Genomic DNA, 24993 nt, shown 5'->3' on the forward strand with positions numbered 1-24993 from the left:
TGCCTTGGCCTGTGTCCTCCAGGACAGGCTGGTTGCTCTGTGTACTCTGCCTAACAACTATAATCATCATATAGGGCACGATCTTGGCAAAATACTCAGGCCTGCAGCTGGAATCTGAATTGGCACTGGGCTGAGAACAAGTGAGGCCCAAGTTGTGTGCCAAAAATGTGACCTTTATCCTAAAATTGTTCATATTGAGGTGTGTAAAAAGGGACCCACTACATAATACAGTACTGTCCAAAACGTATAGGCAGGTGTGGAAAGGTGCAAAGTAAGAACTAGCAGAATGAAGTGAATGGAAGATGAGAAATGTAAAGCCCATCAATATTTGGTGTGACCTTTACCCTTTTGAGGATGAGTCCTGGAGCTGATGATATGGCCCCCACAAATATAGCCCTGATCATAACATCATCCAGTCTGTCTGCGATGACATGAGACAGATGGATTGGAGCAAGCCTACATCCACAGAAGATCTGGGCTTAGCTCTCCAAGTTGGCAGGAACAATCTCCCTGCCGAGTTTCTTGCAAGCGAAGGGCAAAGGCTACACCAAATATTCATGGGATTTAGGTTTCTCTCTTCTTCATTCCCTTCATTTTAATTGACAAACTATTGACACTTCTATTTTTGAAAAAAAATCTTACTTTGTAGCATTTTTCCACACCAACAGAGTATTATAAGTGGATGCCCAGGGAAGGTGTGGAAACATAATAAACAAAACTCACCATCCCTCACCTCACCTGGGCATCCTTGCAGTGTCCAGCACTCCCTCAGGGTCTTCCTGGGTGACATCATACACCCCGGGGGACTGCTGAGATCCAATCATAGATCTCTGCAGACCACTGGGGCATGTGAGGTTGCTATAGAGGCAAGAAGAAGCTGGAAGAGGACCCCAAGGGAGCACTGGATGGCACAAGCATGCCCAGGAGAGATTAGGGAACATAAGAATACCTGTTTTGTATGTTTTTGCACCTCCGCTTATTATAACGGAACCACCCAAACCCAAAACTAAACAAATTTTCAGAGATTCACCCATCTCTATTAACAACCAAGAAAAAAATTAGAGCAAGACTTTAACAAGTTACTACCAATGGAATAGTTGGAAGTGATCTGATAGTATCATCGACATAAGAAATGTCATCTTTACATTCTCATAGGTGAAAAGGATTTCCCCCCACACAATATCTCTTATCCACTGGGGATCCCAATACTGGGAACACTATGAAGCACTAGAACACAGATCCTAAGCCTGAGATTCTCATTGGCAGAAGTCTGAATGTAGCGGTGGTCACACATGTACACTGCCACTTCATTCAATGTCTATGGACAAAGACACGCCCATGCTCAACTGTCACCCCATCCAAGCTCCTCCTCATTGTGGTCATGCAGTGGAGGAATAAGGAGCTTGGGACCCCAGTTATGATGATCAGTGAGGATCTCAGCAATGGGGAACCTTCACTGTACTCTGCCATCCCCACACGCATTAAGGAGAAGCACAAGGCACATGTGTTGACCACCACAACATTCCTATTTATCACCTATGCTGTGGATAGCTGATACATGCCCTTTAACGTTTATCATCTATTGTCAATTTTATGGGTATTTTTACCAGGTTTTGTAACAATTAAGTCAGATGAAGTACTATACAAGTTAGGGTTCATGCACACGACCATGTGTGCATCCGAGTTGGGGTCCGAGTTTATTGTGGAATGCAGACGGGTGACATCCAAGTGCATTTCGTGACGCATTCACGTCTATGGAGCTTCACGATCCATTCCGTTCCAATAACACGGATCATTATAAGGCAAGTCCTAATCTGCTTCCTGTTATCGGAACGGAATGGCTCCAGAAGCCCAGTAAGTGTGAATTCATCAAGGAATGCACTCGGATGACTCTCATATCCAACTAAATTTTGTGATAAACTTGTCCCTCAACACAGATGGGCACTCGGTCGTGTATATGAGCCCTAACGCCTAGAGAGCTTAGTTACGCTCTATTATTAGACTGCTCACAATCTCTCTTTGAATTGGTTCACATTGTAGGCGTTTAGTTGCTATACACATTGCTTGTGACAGTCTAGACCAGGACTATGGAAATGAAAAAGCTCTGTCCTACATAGGAATGGTCAATACTGAATTTTACAAATTTCACTTTACATAGGACTCTACATGAGACAGACTAATAATCGAAGGGGACTTCTACGGAGTGACCTATCTGATAAACGCACAGTGAACATCGGAAGTCGTCATTCTTAATTTTCGTTGTTGGTCCAGATAGATAATAGTAAAAAAAAAAAAAAGTTTTATATTCAAGTTTCATTCCAGGACATCTGAAAGTTTGTTCTTTCTCACTGGTCGATCTTTGTAGTGAATATTTTATAAAAGTAATATTAGTGCCATGTGTAGCGTCCGATTAATATGCTGTGCTTCAGCAAATTCACGTTTTTGAGAAGCAGACGTCCAAGTTTCCAGGTAAAGGCATGCAAGAGAGGGTTCTGGTATTTGTCCGCCATTTTGTCTCCTGTCCACTAGCTGCTGCATCCTCTTGTACAGCCGTGTACTAATATGTTGTTGTTTGTGGTGTGTCCGTCTTGAGCTTTTATGTGGGGCTGACTGTGTGCTTTGTTCTCTCCGCTTGAAGCTTGTCCACCTTGTTCTGGTTGATGTTTCAGTCTGGAAAAAAACAAATTGAAAAAAGTTAAAGAAAAAAAATTGGGGGGGGGGGGGGTTAAAGGGGTTGTCCAGGCAGAAATGTTGTATTTTAAATAGACCAGGTCAGGTGATAAAAAAAGAAAAAAAAAAATCATACTTTTCACCGGTGCTCCATTGACTCCCAGGATGGTCCAGTCCATTGTTATCTTTCGGCAGAATTCACCGCCACATGTGACTGCTGAGGCCAATCAGCACCCTCAGCGATGGGCATATGATGTCACTACATGTGACATCACAGGATCTCTTTCTGAGACCACTGATTATCTACAACAGTCATGTGACCGCTGAGACCAATCAGCAGCTTCATCAGAAGAGTCACGGGATGTCGCAGCCGGTGAACAGTTTCACTTTGAGAAGACAGTCCAGCAGAAGGACCGGACCGTGCTGGGAGGACACCGGAGCAGGTAAGTATGATTTTTCTTAAATTTTTTTTCACCCTACCTTGGCCTGTTGCAGCCCGTAGTTTTTCTCACAGCATTTTTTTTTTGTTGCAGCCCTGTATGTGGGGCTTTTGTCTAAGTCCAGGGCCTTACGTGGCGTAAATGCAACGTTTATATACGTCATTGCAGGGTTAAGCTTGGACCGACTGGACATATATAGTCTACAGATGGAACGGGAGTGGTTAAAATATCTGCAGACTAAAAAAAAAGTCTACTTTTGTTCCTCCATAGCAGCACCAGAATTATCAGAAAATGACCTTTTCTTTAAATAGAGTTTTATATGTTAAACATATTTTTATAACAATAACAATATTTTATAATATCCTAAGATCCAGCATGTTTTTCCTTTGGCCACTAAGCCTAACAATAGGTTGGCCTTTTCCGTTGTATAGGAGATTAATTTCCAGCAGCACAGGCAGGATTACAGTGAAAAGTATCATCTATATATACCGTAGATAAGACATTTACAATAGGTGATGGACATGCCGCATTTACTCTGCAGTCTCTGCACAATAACCTCTAATACAGCATGTCTAAAAAACCTTCCGATTGGCCTTGATGGACATCACCAGACTATTGTTGTAGAGTCCATGTGGCTGCTGTAGAGTGATGTGACTGTAATGAGCTGTAATGGTCTGCTGGGTAGAGGCTACAGATGTCACTCAGAAGCAGAGATGATGGCCATTTTTTTTTAACAGCCATCACATGGCCGTTTTAAAAAGAATGAGAGTGAATAAATCTATTCGCATGCCAATTTTTTGGACGGAAAGTCAATGAAAAAATGGACATGCTCCATCATTGCCCGTTTAGATGGACAAAGGATGCATATGTAATGGATGTAAAACAAATTGATGTCTCAGTTATGTATGCTAACAACAGATCAGTGGATTGGGTTAACAAGGAATGACCAATGACCTTGATCCAATTTTTTAACAGTCCCTTAAAAAATGGCTGACATCCGGCTATCAAAAATGGACAAACGGACACAGAAACTATGAACATCTGTCAAAAACAGACGTGTACTAGTTTTTCACAGATGTGATTCCAGTACAAATTGAATAGTGATGTGAATAAGACTTTAGGCTAGGTTCATACATGTGCTGGCCTGTCTGCTTAACCCCTTCCCGCCGATGGCATTTTTTGATTTTCGTTTTTCGTTTTTGACTCCCCTCCTTCTAAACCCCATAACTTTTTTATTTCTCCGCTCCCAGAGCCATATGAGGTCTTAATTTTTGCGGGACAAATTTTTCTTCATGATGCTACCATTAATTATTCTATATAATGTACTGGGAAGCAGGAAAAAAATTCAGAATGGGGTGGATTTGAAGAAAAAATGCATTTCTGCGACATTCTTACGGGCTTTGGTTTTACGGCGTTCACTGTGCAGCCAAAATGACATGTCCCCTATATTCTGTGTTTCGGTACGGTTCCAGGGATACCAAATTTATATGGTTTTATTTACATTTTTGACCCTTAAAAAAATTCCAAAACGGTGTTAAAAAATTTTTTTTCTAAAAGTTGCCATATTCCGACGGCCGTAACTTTTTTATACATAGGTGTACGGGGATGCATAGGGCATTTTTTTTTGCGGGGTCGGGTGTACTTTTTAGTTCTACCATTTTCGGGAAATGTTATTGCTTTGATCACTTTTTATTCAAATTTTTATCAGAATCAAAACAGTGAAAAAACAGCGGTTTGGCACTTTTGACCATTTTTCCTGCTACGGCGTTTACCGAACAGGAAAAATATTTTTATAGATTTGTAGACCGGGCGATTTCGGACGCGGGGATACCTAACATGTATATGTTTCACAGTTTTTAACTACTTTTATATGTGTTCTAGGGAAAGGGGGGTGATTTGAACTTTTAATACTTTTTATATTTTTTTATATTTTTTTTACTTTTTTTTTTTTATTTTTTTTTGCATTTATTAGACCCCCTAGGGGTGTTGAACCCCAGGGGGTCTGATCACTAATGCAATGCATTACAATGCTAATGCATTGCAATGCATTGCAAAAAATCATCATCTCTTTTGCAGGCTGCATACACCAGCCTGCAAAAGAGAGGATTTGCAGACCGGCTGGGAGCCTTTAACAAGCATGCTCCAGGAGCCGGCGATCCCTGCCAAAATGGCGCCTCCGGCGCCTTTGACAGCAGCGCCGGAGGGGTTAATGCCTCCGATCGGTCCGGGGACCGATCGGAGGCATGAGAGCCGGTTGTCTACTGCTTAAAGCAGTAGACACCCGGCGGCTATGGCGGCCGCCCGGCTCCCGGGCGGTCGCCATAGTTACAGACCCGACACGTGCCGTACTATTACGGCGCATGTCGGGAAGGGGTTAAACTATAGACTATAATAGGGTCTGTTGGACTTCGCTCCACCAGTTTTTGGTGATTTCTGCAGTGGAATCTCCAATGGAGACTCCAATACAGATGTGAACCCAGCCTTATTCTAGTTTCTCAAAAATGCTTAATGGGGTTGTCCCATCTCAAGGATGGTATCTATACTGGTAGCTTATGTAAATTGAAGACTTTTCCTAAATATATTGCTTTAGAAATTCTGCTTTGTTTGCCTGCTGTGTGACCTTATTCCTCTCATTGTTTACACAACGTTGCTATAACCATGGACCTATAGGACAAGTGACGTCACTTACTCACTGCTCTGCTGGCAGGGCAAAGTCTAATTGTAGTTTGCTGATCTCTCTGTGTAAACACATAGATAACACTGAGTCCATTCTGTACAAGCATCTGCATATTATCTGATCTGCATAAGTACTGTATGTCTCATTCAGCAAGAGGGAGGGCGAGAGAGAAATACAGGAAGCGAGAAGAGGAGACTGCAGGCTAAGCTGCTGAAAACCCCTTTAAGGTGACCAAATAACTGCAGTAGAAGTCATAAAGCTGCTACCTTTCCTAACTTCCCTTCTATACTTGGTTCAGCTGAGTGTGCACATGTTGTACATGGATAGAGGTGAGAAGGCTGTTGTCTCATGGCAATAGTGATGGGTGTTGAAATTGAGAGGAATTGTAGCAAGTTTAGAAGTTATCCCCTACTGATAACACAATCTCTAGTGCGCTCAAAGAGATTGAATAAAGTGGAAGGGGCATGCTTGCTGCATCAGGATGAAGAAATGGGACCCACTTTCTTGGGATCACTGGGGGTTCCAACAGTCAGACCCTCACCATTGAAGTTATCCCATGTCCCATTAATAGTGGATAACTTCTAAACTTGTAAACCCACTTAAGTCCCCTATGCTTCTCTCCTTAAATATCATCTGAAGGGGAAATTCAGAAGATTTCCAAACACACTCATCAGTCGATAACCTTTGCACCTACACAACATGCGTGGCGGTTGTTGAAATTCAGAATTCAAGAGACTCCCTTGCACATTTGATTCATGATGATTTTGGGGCCTTTAGTCAAGTACACTGTGCTATATCTTTATAGTATGAGAATACCTCAGAGATAAGACATGTACGCCCCTAGGGTATACATGTCACATGTAGACCCAAAAAGGGGGTGCGTGACCAGACTTTGCGCCAAATCCTTGTAAGCTCCATCTCTAGACCTCGCTAGCAACTGTTTCATAGAGACATACAGATACTTCTCTCAGCGATATCTCTCTCATCATGATGACAAAGAAGAAGGCAGCTGGGCCGGGGCCTAAGAAGTTCACTTACTACTTCTAGCTATGTGGCTCATCTTCTCCCACTACATCTTCAAGAACATGCAGCCTACTAGCCTTGGTGAGTTTGGGCAACTTAGACTACCCTGCAGGGTCTCTCCCATAAAGGGGGCCCCACATCCAAAAAGAGCGCTCATAAACCTAAAATGGCTGAGGCTAGTGAACAGTGACACTGAGCCACCTAACCTCTTATCCCCCTAGCTAGCCCAGAACAGCAGAGACCTAGGATGGATCCTAGGCAGGCTGAGAAAAGCAGTTTTTAGGAGAGAGACCCAAAAAGGAGTACTTAACGGACTATCTATCTGTCCATACACATTGATGTAGAAATCTCCAAGTCACTGACTGCCTGTACAGCAACTTAAAAAAGACTGTCAGAAACTATTGATGTCAACTCAGGATTTTTCTCCTAATTTCCTTCTAATTGGATTTTGTCTAAGAAGTATTGATCACTATGGAACAGCAGTGACTCACTTTATGATTACATTGCAAGGTGATCGATTATACTACTGGCAAGCTGCTGCTTTACCTTAACTGACCAGAGGCACAAGGAAGACAAGATAAAAGGGCCACCCAAGCGTAAAGAGGACGGTGCATCAAGAAAATAAGCCACTTACCAATGTAAGAGATGAGGAAAGAGTTACTCAAAACTTGTGAGGTTGCCACCCATAAATCACTATTATACGCTGGGATTCAGATGAAAAAGGCCCAGGGAGGTGCGAAGAAATAATGAACCCTGATACTTACCTCTACTCACCTCTCCTGGGCTCCCTCAGGATCCTCTTTGCCTCTAATTGGGCCTGAGTGGCCATGTGGGAAGCGCTGACGCCATGATACTTGCTGACTTAGGTCTCAGCAGTCTCCTAGGGCTCATGATGTTACCCATGAGGTCAAAGAGTAAATGAAGAAACCCCGAAGGAGAGAACTCTCTGCCCCAGGAAGTGGTGATGGTGGATTCATTGAACAAGTTTAAAGAAGGCCTGAAGAAGAACTGAACAATATTACGGGTTATGGGTTCTAGATTTTAAGGACACGTTGATGCAGGGTTTTTCATATGGATTGCCATATAGAAGTTGGGAAGGAATTTTTTCTCATCCTGTGCAATTATAGAATTTTATCTTGAAACATAGCAGTGTGAAAAGAGCTCCTTGAGAAACAGAGTAGCAGAGTATAGCAGCTGTAGGTATTAGTGTGCCTTTCTAGCAGCCATCTCCTCCCCTCCCTTCTCCATAGACTAACATGTAAAACCTAACTTAACTTGATAAGTTGAGAAGGAAACAAATTTCTTAAATAAGCTCTATTGTCCAATGTCTTATATTCACCTGTACTATTCATATATGATGGGTTATTTTATAACTGCGGGTACACTTTAAATTAGAGACTCTCCTCTGCTAAATCAGTATTACAGCAGGTCACACAAGAATCAGCGTGTCCCTACCTAACCTAACCTTAGACTATACTGGCACATAAACCTCTGTTCTCCATATTCTAGGCATGGTATAGCCTCCTTTTATGTTGTGTACACAATGACACAGACTATTATACTCAGCATGGATTTCCTAGGCCATCCTGCCGCTAAGCAAATTGTAAAATAATTAGTTCTCAGAAATGTGTCAAACAAATTTCGGTTCACAATCAGTTTCCCAACCCCTGCTGGGCCTGTATACCGTATAAAATATTTAGTTGGTTCCTCTTATTGTAAACAGTAAAAGTGATGCTAAAAAAGGTCAATTTTGGTTTATATATAGAATATCCTATAATGTGTACTGTATATGGATCATAATTGTATGGTCTGTTGTGGTATATGGACACCATACACATTATGTCACTGTAAGGCTATATTTACATGAGCGTTTCCATTTCTTCGCTGTAAAAACTGACAAATTACCCAGATTGTTTGCTGGGTAAAGAACAATCTTCAGTTGTGCAAGAATTTGTATTTTCCGCAGTGCCAGAACAGGGGAAATGAGGCATTACACAATGTCCATTCAAATCAAAATATTGTCTTTGTAATGCACATATGCGCTGTGTCCTCAAGTGTGAGAGACGAGTAGATATGTCTCCTAAACATCAGACACCCCCACTAATGCAGAATTGCATAGTAGGGAACATGAAGTGGGGTTTTCTGCACTAGACAAACCCTTTACAACATGGAAAGGAGACTGGATCCCGCAGTCTGTAGTGAGGGCAGAGTATAGGGTGCCCACTTTACATTACATGACTCAGGTTTACATCCAGCAGAAAATTCACAAAGTTTTTACGGAAATGACTCATAAACCCAATGACTATGGCCGTCCATGAATATAAGTGTGATATCACATGCTGGTTTTTACATTCTCACCAGGTTACAAGCCAATTCAGCAGGATTTTTTTAAATTATTTCATTGGGGACAAGTTAAATGTAGTGTTACAAATATAGAAATTCATCTTGCTGCAGTCACTAGTATTGGACTATTTTGTGGCACAGCCATCGATTCTATTCTTTGTAAAGCAGTGTGATAAATTTTTTGACTTTCACTTTCTGATACTTTCAAAACTGAGATATTTTGGAGTTTTCTAGCATGGATCACAAATGCCCTACTGGATTCCATCCAAGACGTGTGCTCTATGTCAAATGATACCAGCTAAGTATCCATTGGAATTAAATAGGGATGTGCACATGTCCTGTAAATCTGTAGGGTAGGCCTTTACTATTACTTCTTCCGGTAAACTCAATATACTCCTATTGACAAAAAATAACACAACTGAATAAAAATGTTGGATTGCTGCAAAATTCAGCATGTGGTTATGTCGCAGGCAGATATATAAATGATTATAGGTGCTGATTAAACACTCAGTCTTGCCACAAGAGGGCGTAAAGTGTCCCCCGCCCAAACAGAAAGGCTTTGAGAGGCTACTTTTGGGTAGCGTACCTCTTGATGAGAGATCATTGACTGCTAGATATGAAAAAATAAAGAAAACTAAAACTAATTCATGATTATAAAATGACTGATTGAAATATTTGGTCTAAACAAAAAACACTGGTTTTAAAAGAATTTTCTAGAATGAGACCCCTTATAGTAATACCCTCACAGCGGTTCAAACAGAAGTCTGGGACCAGCTGGGGCACCAGCCCACAAGTGTAAAGGAACTACAGGTCCAGCTACAACATCTGGAAAATGCACTGCAGGATACCATAAAGAACCTGCATGCCTCCATACCCAACCAAATCTCATCTTGAATGCAAGCTAGAGTTGACCCAACAAAGTACTAGACCCTAATTTCAATTGTCCCATTTTCCCCAATAAATGTCACCTTTCACTGTAATATTGTAATGCCTTACATATATCATCATTACATTTACACATAGAAAGTATAATTCCATTCCAAAAACTCATTGGTCCATTATTTTTTTTTTTTTCCAATGTCTATATCTCAGTCTGTCAAAGCACTTACCATGTGCATGGAATCTGACAGGCTGCAATTCACATCACAACCACTGGGTGGCCACACAGACACATAACAACTCCTGACAGAGTATTGTGATATCTTGTTTTTTTTCACAGCTAGTCATCTCTGTATAAGTTTATTGAGGAGGAAAGCTAAGGAAGGACACATCTGTACTTTACTAGGTTCAATTGCATTACTATTGACGCCTCTGAATATCTTTGGATACAGATTGTAGGACTCGGAGCCAATTAACATACTTGACATTAACCCCTCAGGGTTTGATGTTTCTATAACAACAGTAAAACCTTCTTAGACAGCAGTCACACTTGAGGAAAATCATTATGAATAATTTTGTATCTTTATTTTTGCTGGAATTACAGCATCAGACAATAACAATGGATTTTCCTATGGAGAGAGAGCAAAATTTGGAGACCTGCCATGCCCTGCTGGCTGCAGAAGCCAAAAGCTTGTTTGCATGGACTTAAAACAAATAATATCATGACAAATGAGAGGCGAGAAATCTCTATATTAATTCTTCACTTCCAGTGCATAGTCTGCTGTGTAAAAATGTTCAGCAGAAAATGAAGGTACGTGACCCATCTGCAAAGATAATATTATAGATGGCTCATCCTGCAGATCATCAACAAATACAGTACAATGCATGCATGGGTGTAACTAGCAAAAACTGGCCCCCACACAGTATAGCACTCCCTTAACTGGCCCCCATATGGTATACTACCTCCTTTACTAGCCAGCACATGCCCATCTTTACTGACTCCATTCAGTATAAAGTCCCCCTAACTTACCTTCACCCTGCATATTTCCTCCTTATTGGCCCCCATACAGATTCCTGTCTTTGTTACTGGCCTGCACACAGTAAATGCCCCCTTTATTGATCCCCATCCAATAATTTACCTCTTTACAGGTCCCCATACAGTAGGTGCCCCCCATAGTGAGTTTAGGCATCTACTTATGGGGCTCGCAACCTTATGGGGCATGGTTGGCCCCCTGCTACTTTTTTTTTTTCTTTAACAGGCTTTTACCTGCTGGATAACTCCACTATTTACTTACCAAGTTCCCGCTCCTGCCCACAGCTCTCTCTGCCTCCAATGCACCTTTAGCCCGCCAGAGATCTCTAATGCATCCCACATCACATTGCTGAGCTATTCAGCAGGTGCACGGATTAAGTGAGACTTGCAATTTTAGTGTGTTATATAGTGGCCTCTCCATAGCTCACTGATTGCTCGCCATTATGGCGTACTGCATATTGCCCCTGCTGATAAGTCATATTTAGTGTTGGGATTCAGACCCCGGAGTATAATGAGCAGAGACTTAACCACTTCAGTACCGGGCCAATTTGTGGTCCAGGACCAGACACATTTTAGGTTTATTTTGTATGTGCGGTTTTGAGGGCTGTAACATTTTTCCCGTATGTCTCAGTCAACTAATTTTTGCGTCTTTTTTCGGGGACACATAGGGCTTTATTTTTATGTTATCTTTATTTTCGAATGTGTTTTAATTTTTATTTTATCCAGGAAAACATAAACAAAATAGGAGGGAAATTGTGTCTGGTTTAAATTTTTTTTTTTTTTTTTTTTAAATTTAATAACACAAAGTGTCACTGAAAAACTTTATAATATAGTTTTTCCTCTCCGTTACGGTAATTTTTATTTTGTATGGTGTCGTCGGGGGTGGGGCTTTAACCTTTAATAACGGCGTTTTATTAGCGTATTATTTATTTATTTTTTATTATTATTTTATTTACATTTTTTTTTAAACTTTTTTATTATATTTTTATTTTATTTTTTTTCCAGATTGTGTCCCCATAAAGTCATAAGAGACCTTTGGGGACATCTGATCACTTATTTTTTTGTACTTGAGGCTGATTTCTCCTATAACTGGGGCTGGTACATTTAACCCCAGATACAGGAGGAATCCAGCCTCCTGCACGTTGTGTATATACAGCTTACTGAGCTGATCTGGGGTCCGGTAGGACCCAGCAGCTCTGGTAAGACTCTGCTCCTGGCGGATCACGTGTCCGCCGGGTCAGAGGGCAGCTGAATTATGGCTGCGTCCATAGCTGTGTATACAGCGCTCATTGAGCGCTGTATACACAGCGATGGAGAAGGCAGAGGAGGTAATAAATCTGCCCTGTCATCTCTCTGGGAGCTCCGGCTGAAGTTACAGCCGGCTCCTAGTGAAAGCAGCTACACGATCTCCGTGCAGCTGCTGTGTTCTGGTGGACGTACAGGTACGTCCTGTCAGAACTAGGTAACCACTTCCCGGACGTATATAGTCTATGGGCGGTCCGGAAGTGGTTAAGGAAGATAAATTAACATAACAAACATTTCTACTCACATCTCCTGGGCTCCTTTGGAACATCCCATTCCCTGTCGTCCCACCAGCGACACAATATGGGCTATTTCTGCCCCTGTGTGCTGGTAGGACAGGCAGAATTTGTAATCAGCCAAATTAACATAATTGCAATGGCTACAGCCCTATAAGAGGGCACAGGGACCTCCCCTCCATGTGTTGTTTTCTGTCCTGTGTGGACTAGGACAGGTGGGGAGGACCTTGTGTCCTCTTAGGGGGGCTCAGGCTGGGGACTTACCTGAGGGTCTGGGCCCCCATCTCCATCTTCATCTTCATCTGCAGCTTTATTTTGAAGATGCTCCTGACTGCCTGCAGGAAAAAAAGGTATCACTTTTGGCAGCTCTTGAAGTCGTGGCTTGAGTTATGGAGTTTATGGTGAGTATGGATCCAGATTATAAGTGGAAGCAACGGAAAGTCTTCTTCATTCTGGTAAGCATCCTCTTTTTAAATTCCAGGAGGATTCGCTAAAGGATATCCGTAGCTCCCTAGCTGAGCTCTCAAAAAGACAGCGCACAGAAAGGCATTCGCTGTCCCTTCCCTCCATGGAAAGACTCCATGTCGAGGATGACTCCATGATTTCTGATGTGAAATCTGTAGTTTCTAGCAGACCTATTTTCCATTGGGATAAAACACCTAGGCTGCTGAGGTCCATCCGGTCAAGAGGGGACCTGGATGTTGAAGGGGAAGCCTCTGCATCTGCCTTTGGGGGGCATTGCCATTGCGTCCGCTGAAGTTTCATACGACTTGTGGGCCTATCTCTCCCAGCTGGAGCGAGACATTGATACTGGAGATCCCTGAGATGACATCCTGACATCGTTGGAATCCATCCGTCTGGCGGCCAATTTCATGGGAGAAGCTTCTAGCTTCTAGCGAGCTAAGGCTTGCCTCCAAGGCTATGGCGCAGTCAACAGCAGCCAGAAGACCCCTCTGGCTCAGGCCCTGGAGGGCTGATCTTGCCTTTAAACACGCTTTATGTGCGCTTCCCTTTGAACCTGGCAGGGTTTTTGGCCTGGATGTCCTAATGGAAGGTCTGGCAGAAGGGAAAGGAAGATCTCTGCCACAGGCTTCCCATGGAAGTCAAGCTCCTCCTTCTAGGGGTAGAGGCTCCTACTCGCGGGCTAGATCTAAGCCTCAAAGGCGTTCGAGATATCGCTCCAAAGGAGCAGGGCATTGGCTCTCCAAAGAAGAACCAAAAAGGAGACCTAATTTTTGAAGGTGTGCCACTCTCTGTGGCCGACATTCCAGTGGGAGGACACCTCTCCCACTTTTCCACTTTATGGCACCAACTTATAAAAGATCCCTGGGTATTGCGGGTAGTAGAGTATGGGTACCCCATAGAATTTATCCAACCTCCTCACAACAGCTTCATATCTACTCATACCTTACTCACCATTCAACAGACCATCTTGGAAAGATCTGTCAAGGAGTACATAAAAAAAAGGGGCTCTGGAAAGGGTTCCCTATTCAGAGCTGGGGTTGGGGGTCTACTCCCCAGTCTTCCTGGTTCCCAAACCTTCAGGAGACTGGAGGATGATAATAGATCTCAGATTCCTCAACCGATTCATAAGAAGAAGACCATTCCGGATGGAATAGGTAGACTCCGCAACATCTTTCCTCCAACAGAAAGATGTCATGATAACCCTGGATCTAAAGGACGCTTACCACCACGTCTCCATTTTTCCTCCACACAGAAGATATCTCAGGATCGCTATACAGATGTCTGGCCACAGAGAGCACTTTCAATTTGCTGCACTCCCATTTGGCATCTCTTCCTCCCCTTATGCCTTCACCAAGGTGGTTGTACCTGTCGCCACCGCCCTCAGAATGCACAGCCTATTTATCATTCCCTGTCTGGACAACTGGTTGATAAGAGCTCAATCTACCCCAGTTCTCCAACGTCAACGTCTTCTGATGGCCATTTCCTTCCTACAGAAGCTAGGGTGGCTCATCAATTGGGAGAAATCAGAAATACTGTAGTGCCATCTACCCAGAGGACATTCCTGGCTTCATGTTGGATTCAATAAACATGCAGATTTCTCTCACCAGCCCAAGAAGACTACAGATAGAAGTTGCCGTCCATTATTTCTTCAAGACCAGGTGAGTCACCATCCGCACCGCCATGAGAGTCCTCGGCCTGATGTCATCCTCGGCCCGGGCGGTCCCTTGGGCTTTATGGCATTTGCGTCCCCTCCAGATGGAAGTGTTGAGCGCCTGGAACAGGTCTCCACAGGGACTGCACAAGAGAATCTTCCTTTCTCCCAGTACCCATCTTTCCCTCAGATGGTGGATACATCTGAAAGATGGAAGGTCCTTGTTCCCACCAGCGTGGACCCTGTTGACAATGGATGCATCCCAATGGGGATGGGGATTGGAAGACAAGACCATTCAAGGATGTTGGAAAAGACCGAAAGAGGGAACGTCCAGCCTGAAGGAGCTCAGGGCAGTGTATCTTGCACTGTGCCACTTCTCCACTCTCCTCAGAGGAAAAACGGTCAAAGTCCGGTCAGTCAACAAGACGGTGGTGATTTACATCAACAAGCAAGGAGGTACCAGGTCTCCAGCCCTGCTAAGAGAGGCAAATCTGATTTTTACGTGGGCAGAAAAGAACCTGTCCCACTTGTTCACATCAAGGGCTCCCTGAACATAGTAGCGGATCACTTGAGTCGGGGTATTACCGTATCAGGAGAATGGTCTCTCCATCCAGGTGTATTTCAACAGATCATCCAAAAATGGGGTCTCCTGGAGGTCGATCTTATGGCAACCTGACTCAACGCCAAGGTGGAAACCTTCTGCTCATTGTACCAGGAGGATAATCCCTTGGCAGTGGATGCCCTGTCCATCCCATGGATGTTCCGGCTCGTCTACATCTTCCCTCCAATTCCCATCATATGCAGGGTATTGATGAAGTTCAGACAGAACCAAGTCTCGGGAATTGCCATAATCCCATTCTGGCCAAAAAGGACTTGGTTTGCCGAACTCATAAGGATGAGTCAAGGCACATACTGGAGGCTTCCCCACCTCCCAGACTGAGCTGCCAGGATCTGAGGAGACTCAACCTGACAGCCTGGATTCTTACTTGTTCCCATACAGAATCTACCAACAAGAATTACCGCAGAATCGGTAACATGTTCAATTCCTGGTGCCGGGAACAGGATGTGGACTTCTCCAATCCTCCATTAGTGGCGATCCTGGATTTTCTTCAGGAAGGACTCGACAAAGGGCTCTCTGTCTCCACCCTCAAGACTCATGTAGCCGCTTTGTCCACCTATCTGGGGCCTTGTTTGTCTCAAGAATCCTTAGTGAGCACCTTTATAAAAGGGGCAACTAGGTTGAGACCAGCAGTCGCTGCTCCTGTCCACCAGTGGGACCTCAGTACGGTCCTAATGGCACTTTGTGCTTCACCATTTGAGCCTCTAGAGGAAGCAGATTTAAAATTCCTTACCTACAAAATGGTATTCCTTCTGGTGATTACATCTGCTAAAAGGGTAGGGGAGTTACAGGCACTTTCCTCTGAAGACCCATATATTCTGTTCTTTGCGGATAGAGTCCAGCTCTGGTTTTTACCAGGATTCCGACCTAAAGTGCCTTCACTCTCAAATATTGAGCAACTGATTTAATTGCCTGTTTTTCATCCCTCTCCTTCCTCCCCAGAGGAATTCAGGTTACAGACATTGGATTTGGTCAGATGTCTCAAGATATATCTGAGACGTACTAATGGATTTAGAAGATCTGAAAATCTTCTGATCAACTTTATTGGTCAACATAAGGGTCTCAAAGCCTCAAAACCATCCATATCCCGGTGGGTGAAAGAAACAATCAAGTTGGCTTTTTCAGCGCAGGGGTTACCATCCCCTGCTTTCCTCTCAGCGCACTCCACAAGGTCGATCTCTACCTCCTGGGCGGAGAAGAAAGCGTTGCCGCTCGACCAGATTTGTGCCGCAGCCTCCTGGTCATCGGAGTCTACATTCATCAAGCACTACGGAGTGCTCTCTCGCCCCACAGAAGTCACTGCCTTTGGGCGGACTGTGTTAGCCTCAGTGGAGTGAGTGTCCCTCCCGAAGGGGGATTGCTTGCTATCTCCCCGCATTGTGCCACTGGTGGGACGACAGGGAATGGATGATTATCTTATTATGAAGATAATCTGTTTTCCCTTAGTCCCAACAGCGGCACAAGGCTCCCTCCCTATATGTTACTGTTATGGTTGTTAAAATCATTGTACTTGTTATTACTCTTGTATTTACACGTGGAGGGGAGGTCCCTGTGCCTTCTTATAGGGCTGTAGCTATTGCAATTATGTTAATATGGTTAATTAAAAATTCCACCTGTCCTACCAGTACGCAGGGGCAGAAATACCCTGTATTGTGCCGCTGTTGGGACTAAGGGAAAACAGATTATCTTCATAATCATCTATTCTCTTCAGTCCTCTTCTGGCCTCCTGAATCTCAGCAGCCCCGGGGGAGCACTGAGCCCTGTTATTAGGCCTCAGCAGTGACCTGAGCTGTGCCAACATCATGATGATTAGACACAAGTATAATGATTTTGGTGCCCCCATATAACCACTGATGTCCAATCACAGACCACAGCAATCCTCCAGGGCTGCTGATGTCATTCAGGAGGCTGGAAGAGGCCCAAAGAGGATGGGGACCCACATCAAGCACCGTGACATAGCCCAGGAGAGGTGAGTAAAACCGTTTGTTTTGATTACTCACCTTTCTTGGGCTTCCACTTATGAATAGGGTGGTAGCTAGTGGGTGATGACCCCAAAAATGTTGAGCTCCAACAAATCTGAAATTTTGGAAAATTTGTAACAAACCTGGCTCATCCCAGACACATAAATGGTTAAGTACACTGTCATCCTGCCTTTCCTTCCCGGTATAGATTATATTGTCATAGTATAAATGTGCGTATATCCTGTATAGTTTAAGTATTATTCCGAGCACAACAATTTATGAGCATTTGCATTCACATCTTCCCACTAATTGGGATTTCAAGAGCAAGAAAGTGGAATATTACGGCATTTCAGACAAGAGCGTGCGGTAATCAATACACGGATTCACACCAGGACGCCGCGCACAGTCTGCCGGCAAAGGCCTTTGGCACCTGTTGTCACAATCATTAATCATTTCCAGTAACGGCTAAGAAATAACCTCCAATGCTTCAAGAGCAATTTGCCTTGTACAACATGTAGGTGCATTTGATGAATGTACTCACTTCTCCCTGTTGAATATGATAAATTCTTTTCTCACGGTGTCCAAACATTGCTGCAGATGTCCGTTCTGAAAGAAGAGAATGACAGATTGGCTTTAACACCAACATGCAACTTGGCTCTTGCCTGCACTCCATAATTCACAAAATATACACTGATTAAAATGTGCTGTTTCTCTATAATATCTATTTTTCTGATACAGAGTTCCAAAAAAATCACGTAATGGCTACCTGCAGTCACCACTAGAGGGAGCATAAGAGCATAGTGCATACTGATTATACAGTGACCTCTATAAAAACGCTGTATGCATTAAGCTCATACACTCCCCCTAGTGATGGCAGCAGGTAGTTAGCATGTTATCTTTTAAATCTATTTCTCTGCTGGGAATTTAGAACTCTGTATTAGCTCTAAACTCTATAAAGATACATTAGGAAACTGAGTTGCACAGAATTTTGAACATGATAATGAAAGATGAAGCTACACTTTAACTTTTTGTATTTCTTACACAATGTCTACTGTGTATCCTATAGAATACGGTATCCTTCCAGTCAAATAATAAAGTATATATAAAACGTAACTTTTAATAATTTGGTTAAAATCCTCCAACTTGGAAGTAATATTGTAAAGACATCCAAACTATCGACTAAAGGTAGGTAAGGTGTTGTCACTAAGGTAAGTATTCCCCAGAGAGAGTATAAAGATGACGTCCTCTCCTCCAGGTAAGCCCTCAATTATAATGTGTCCGACCCCCCCAATGATTTGGGATTAGTACATATATCCCAATATCAAGTTTATCAGATGCATGTAAAATTGGGATACCGCCATATGTTAGATAAATTTCATTGTTATCCAGTACCAAAACATAGAATACAGGTGACATGTCATTTTGGCTGCAGAGTGAACACCATAAAAACGAAGCCTGTAAGAAAGTCGCACAAATGCACTTTTTCTTCAAATCCATCCCATTCTGAATTTTTTCCAGCTTCCCACTACATTGTGCAGAATAAATAATGGCGGCATCATGAAGAAAAATTTGTCTGCAAACATTAAGACCTAATATGGCTCTGAGAGCGGAACAATATTTGTTCTTGGTATAGGCCCCCAACACCTGGGACCCCGACAGATGATTTGTCTGAAAAAGCTGCAGTGCTCAAAACTGCTGCAGTCTCTTCCTTGTGCCAATGACGTTATATTCGTTGGTCAATGATACAGCAGCAACTCAGTCCTATTCAAGTGAATGAGGCTGGACTGCAATATCAAGCACAGCTTTCTGCAATGTACAACAATGTGCTTGGTATTCAGTGAAGAGGCTGTAGCACTCAACTGAAAACTGCAACCAGCTCATCTGTCAGGGGTCCCTGACACCACTGATTAGATATTGATGACCTATCCGATCCATCAATATATAAGTCACAGTAAACCCCTATAACCTCTGTATAATACCTATAATTTAGATGTAATCTCTCTATATTATAAAAATGAATTCTTGTCTGTCTGTCTATCTGTCTGTTCTCTATGCGCAACCAAACAACTGGACCGATCTTCACCAAATTTGGTACAGAGATACTTCAGGTATCTGGGAAGGTTTAAGACGAGACTCCAACTACGTACCGTTGCTGAGATACAGCATTCCGAACACAATGCCCCCCCCCCCTTAGCCAATACAAACCTGCAAGTCTTTCACTCTTATTCCAACTGCAATACACATGGTCACTCCACATGCACAATACAACACTTATATCCAAACTGAGATACACGCATCAGAGGATTAGATATACAGATCAGCACACAGTATCACACACCGGAGGATTAGATACACGCGACTACACACAGTCCCACACACCAGAGGATTAAATACGTGCTTCTGCACACAGTTCCACATGCCAAAGGATTGGATTACGCGCATCTGCACACAGTACCACACACCGGAGGATTAGATATGCACATCTGCACACAGTACCACATGCCGTAGGACTAGATACGCACATCAGCACACAGTTATACACGCCAGAGAATTAGATACGCGTGTCTGCATACAGTTCTACACGCCATAGGATTAGATACACACGTCTAAAATAAAACAGAAAAATAAGGATGGCACTGCTGATTACACACTTATGCAGATCAAATCCAAGATGAATAAATATATACACGAGGAGACGACCAATTTGAGTTATTAAGTCTGGGGGTGCTCAAGATCCAAATAGTATAATTTGAAAATAAGCGAAATAGAAGAAAAAGCAGGAGGGGCACTCACCCATAGATTAGATACGTATGTCTTCACATTGTACCACCACCAGAGAATTAGATACATTTGTCTACACACAGTACCACAGGGGGGGAGGATTAGATATGTGCATCTGCACACAGTACCACACACCAGAGGATTGGATACGCACATCTGCACACAGTTCCATACAGCAGAGGATTAGATATGCATGTCTGCACACAGTACCACATGCCAGAGGATTAGATACGCGCTTCTGCACACAGTACCACATGACGTAGGATTAGCTACGTACATCTACACACAGTTCCACATGCCGTAGGAATAGATATGCACCTCTTCACATAATACCACACAGGGAGGATTAGATACGTGCATCTGCAGACAGTAACACACTTTGGAGGATTAGATACATGCCTCTGCACACAGTACCACACACCAGAGAATTAGGTATGCGTCTCAGCACACAGTACCACACGGGGGAGGATTAGATAAGCGCGTCTGCACACAGTTTCACACGCCGGAGGATTACATGCGCTTGTCTGCACACAGTACCACACGCCAGGGAATTGGATACATGCGTCTTCACACAGTACCACATGCCAGAGGATTGGGTATGTGCATCTGCAACAGTTCCACACACCAGAGGATTAGATACGCACATCTGCACACAGTAGCACATCCCATAGGATGATATGCGCGTCTGCACACATTTCCACACACCAGAGGATTAGATACGCACGTCTGCACACATTACCACATGCCAGAGGATTGGATACATGTGTTTTCACACAATACCACACACTGGAGGATTAGATACACGCCACAGCACACAATACCACATGGAGGAGGATTAGATACGTGCCTCTGCACACAGTTCCACACACCAGAGGATTAGATAAGCACCTCTTCACACAATACCACATGCCTGAGGATTAGATATGCGCCACTGCACACAATACCACATAGGGGAGGATTAGATACCTGCGTCTGCACACAGTACCACACGGGGCAGGATTAGATACATGCCTCACAGTACAACTCGCCAGAGGATTAGATACACACGTTTTCAGACAGTTCCACACGCCAGAGGATTAGATACGTGCGTTTACACACAGTACTACATGGGAGAGGATTAGATACATGCATCTGCACACAGTTCCACACACCAGAGGATTAGATACATGCATTTACACACAGTACTACATGGGAGAGGATTAGATACATGTCTCTGCACACAGTACCACAAACTATAGGATTAGATATGTGCCTCAGCACACAGTACCATACGCTGGAGGATTAGATAGACGGCTCTGCACAGAGTACCACACATTAGAGTTTTTCTTCAGATTTCCATAGCAACTCAGCCATTTTTCTTAACTGCTGTATGTCAGTTTTAAAGCAGCCGGGCGCTGTAGATAACATTGTTACACAAGGTCACATTCACACAGCTTTACTCCAGGTATCCATAACAATTGATCACAGGTTTTTCACTGATATCCAAAATGAGATACACATAATCACACGACGCTTATGGACATACACACAAACCACATACAAAATACACCAGTGCAAAACTGGAAAATTCTTATGGAGCCTCTACACAAACAAAAAATGTAATATACCCGTGCGAAGCCAGGTCCTCCTGCTGGTTTTATATATATTTTTTTTTTTTTTTTTTGGGGGGGGGGAACTGTATTAAAATTATACTTAGTTTACTAAATGAATAAACCAACACCAACAATAAACTGAAGGTAAAAGGGATACAGATGGAATGAAATAAGGATCCGGTGTACGACCGAGAGTGCCTCATTTCCCCCAAATCCAAACTGAAAATTCCCTGCTATGGGCAACACCGTGGAAATGATGCAGAAAATAGCTCTCATATAAAGTGAACAACCATGAGCCCGAGGAGCGGATCACATTCATCGGTATGGACAGATTGTATACAGCCCCTGGTGCTGCGTAGATTACGACATCGCCACCAGTCTTAAGTACATCTGACATTGCTTCATCTTTTATCTAAACTATGAGATGACTAATAGGCCCCGGCAGTAATTACCTAATTAATATTACGATATTATATTGTGCACAGTAGATTCCACCTGCAGCAGAAATATGTTCTATTTCATATTAGGCAGAAACACGTCATTCCGAAAATAGAGCCCATGTATAAAACATTGATGCTATTTACCATAGAAACCCGAGCACATGCTGTACCCAGCAACGGCACAAATGCAGAACAATCCATCAATGAGAACAAGCGCCAGGACTCTGCTGGTCACATACTCTGGACATATCCATAATAATAATGCACCACCAAGGTTCACCCACAGCGATCATATCGGTAGACTGAACATTCCCCTGTATCCTCCATGTCAATGAAGACAGTGTGCTTATGTGAAAGCCACTCCATTCACTTACATGGGGATGTTGGAGATTGCAATGATCAGACCCCCAGTGATCTGACACTTATCTCTTGTTCATAGGATAGGAGATAAATGTCTGTAACGGCACAAGCCCTTTAAATGTTTGCATAGAAGACAACACCTCTCTCATCCCTCTTATTTCCATCTCAAGAGAAAAGGGAACCTTCTCTGATCAATAGAAGTTATAGAGAAGTTTACTGTCACCATCCACTTTTACCCCTTTAACCCATTCCCGCCCGCTGGTGACATTTTTCAATTGTCATTTTTGACCCACTGCCTTCCAATCCCCATGACTTTGTTCACAGAACCATATGAGGGCTTAAAGAGGACCTTTCACCACTTTTGGGCACATGCAGTGTTATATACTGCCGGAAAGCTGACCCGATCCGTGCCCGGTGTAAAGAGCTTACGGTGCCGGTACCGTAGTGCTCTATGGTCAGAAGTGCGTTTCTGACCATTAGCCAGGAACGTCCTTCTGCCTCGTGGCGCCAATCGCGCTGTGCTGTGGAGCGGGGAGGAACGCCCCCTCCCTCTGCTCACAGCGCTCGTCCATAGACGAGTATTATCAGGAGAGGGAGGGGGCGTTCCTCCCCGCAGTTCCCCCGCAGCGTTCCTCCACAGTACAGCGCGATAGGCGCCGCGAGGCAGAAGGACGTTCCTAGCTAATGGTCAGAAACACCCTTCTGACCATAGAGCACTACGGTACCGGCACCGTAAGCTCTTTACACCGGGCACGGATCGGGAAAGCCGACAGTGCGCTGAACTCAGCGCACTGTCAGCTTTCCGGCAGTATATAACACTGCATGTGCCCAAAAGTGGTGAAAGGTCCTCTTTAATGTTTGTCAGACAAATTGTACTTGATAATGGTAATACTCAATATGATGTACTGGGAAGCTGGGAAAAAAATCTGAATTGTGTGGAATTGGAGGAAAAGTGCATCTGTGCGATTTTTATAGACTTTGATTTTACGGCGTTCACTGTGCAACCAAAATGATATGTCACCTGTATTCTATGGGTCACTACTATTCCAGGTACACCAAATTGACATAGGTTTTTATTTAATATTTTAACTCTTTAAAAAAAAAATCCAAAACTTTGCAAAAAATAAAAAATAAATTTGGGAAGTCGCCATATTCTAATACACGTATCTTTTTATATAAGGATGCATAAGGGGTCTTTTTTTTGTGGTGTCAGATGTACTTTTTAGTCATACCAATTTGAGGAATGTCTACCCTTTTCATACAATATGTTCATGTTTTTGTTTTTTTTATTCATTTTTATTTCCAATCTAGGGAAAGGGGGCGATTTGAATTTTTATTTTTTTATTTTTTTAATTATTTTTCAGCGCACACTCAGCTCTGCTACATCTTGGGTGTAGCAGAACTCAGCACACGGCCAGCTCTGCTACACCAGTGCACTCAACACTGCTACATCTGAGATCGGACCACAATGGAGACTGCTGTGGACCGATCTTAGACTCTGCCTCCTCCGGCAGAACCAGTGTTGATTGGCCGAATGCTGTACTCTGTATGGCATTCGGCCAATCAACGCTGGTCAATGCATTTCTATGGAAAAAAAAGTCAGCTCCCGCATATCGCAAGTTGACAGGGATCCCAACAAGATAGTGGCGTAATACAGGTACTTGGGCATGTTGGATGCCCCCAGACATGCTTCCCCTGCTGTCCCAGTTGCATTCCAGGGTGTTGGCATCATTTCCTGGGGTGTCATAGTGGACTTGGTGACTCTCCTGAGTCGAATGGTGGGATCCCCTGAAACGAAGCATTTTTCCCCATAGACTATAATGGGGTTCAATATTCATTTGAATAGTTGAATATTGAGGGGCTATTCAAAACGAACATCGAATCTCAAATATTTCACTGTTCGCTCATCTCTAGTCATTAACACAGCTATATGGAAACTACAAACACTTTTTCCAATAGCCCAGACTTACCAGTGGACAACTTTCTTTGGATGCTTCCCTAGACTTGTACTTGGCCAGTCTCTTCTTCTTCTTATGGAGAGGTTTAGATTCCAGGATCATCTCTTCTAACTCAAATGTTGGGTCACAGTTCAGTCTTCCTTTCTGTCATGTATAAAAGTATATGGTTAACATAGGTGATAATGGCTTTTGTTCAGATCCCCTTCCCAACTACATATTGTAATTCTCCTTTATTATATAACCCATTTTATGGAATGTGGCAGGAAATTAATCAGTACAAAGTTTTTACCCTATTAACATATAAAAAAAATAAAAGTTATTGAATGGTGGACAAACCATCACTACATAAACAGCGAAGGCTGGTCTGCATGAAATTGTAAGGCGGTTTTCTGAGGTTAAGATATTCATGACCTATCCTTAGAATGGTCATTAATACTAGATTGGTTGGGTCATCAATATACAATCCCAAAAAACCTCTTCATAGCTAAGGCCCCATAGGAAAAAAGCAGTCTGAGAAAACAGCAGCGCTTTTCACACAGAAAGTCCACAGAAGTTTCCTCTGC

General features: G+C 43.2%; 1 protein-coding gene across 1 annotated transcript in view; it reads right to left on the minus strand.

The window, feature by feature from the left end:
- Positions 1-1977: 1977 nt before the first annotated feature.
- The window catches only part of STK32B (serine/threonine kinase 32B), a 182542-nt gene continuing 159526 nt past the window's right edge, over positions 1978-24993 (minus strand). Inside the window, exons 10-12 of the mRNA XM_075260817.1 lie at positions 24443-24574; positions 17841-17905; positions 1978-2670 (exon numbers count right to left, since the gene is read on the minus strand). Of these exons, the coding sequence (XP_075116918.1) occupies positions 2526-2670; positions 17841-17905; positions 24443-24574 (342 nt within the window). The 3' untranslated portion in view covers positions 1978-2525. The remainder of the gene's footprint in view (positions 2671-17840; positions 17906-24442; positions 24575-24993) is intronic.

This window comes from Leptodactylus fuscus, chromosome 1 (assembly GCF_031893055.1).
Source record: "Leptodactylus fuscus isolate aLepFus1 chromosome 1, aLepFus1.hap2, whole genome shotgun sequence".
NCBI classification, from domain to species: Eukaryota; Metazoa; Chordata; class Amphibia; order Anura; family Leptodactylidae; genus Leptodactylus; species Leptodactylus fuscus.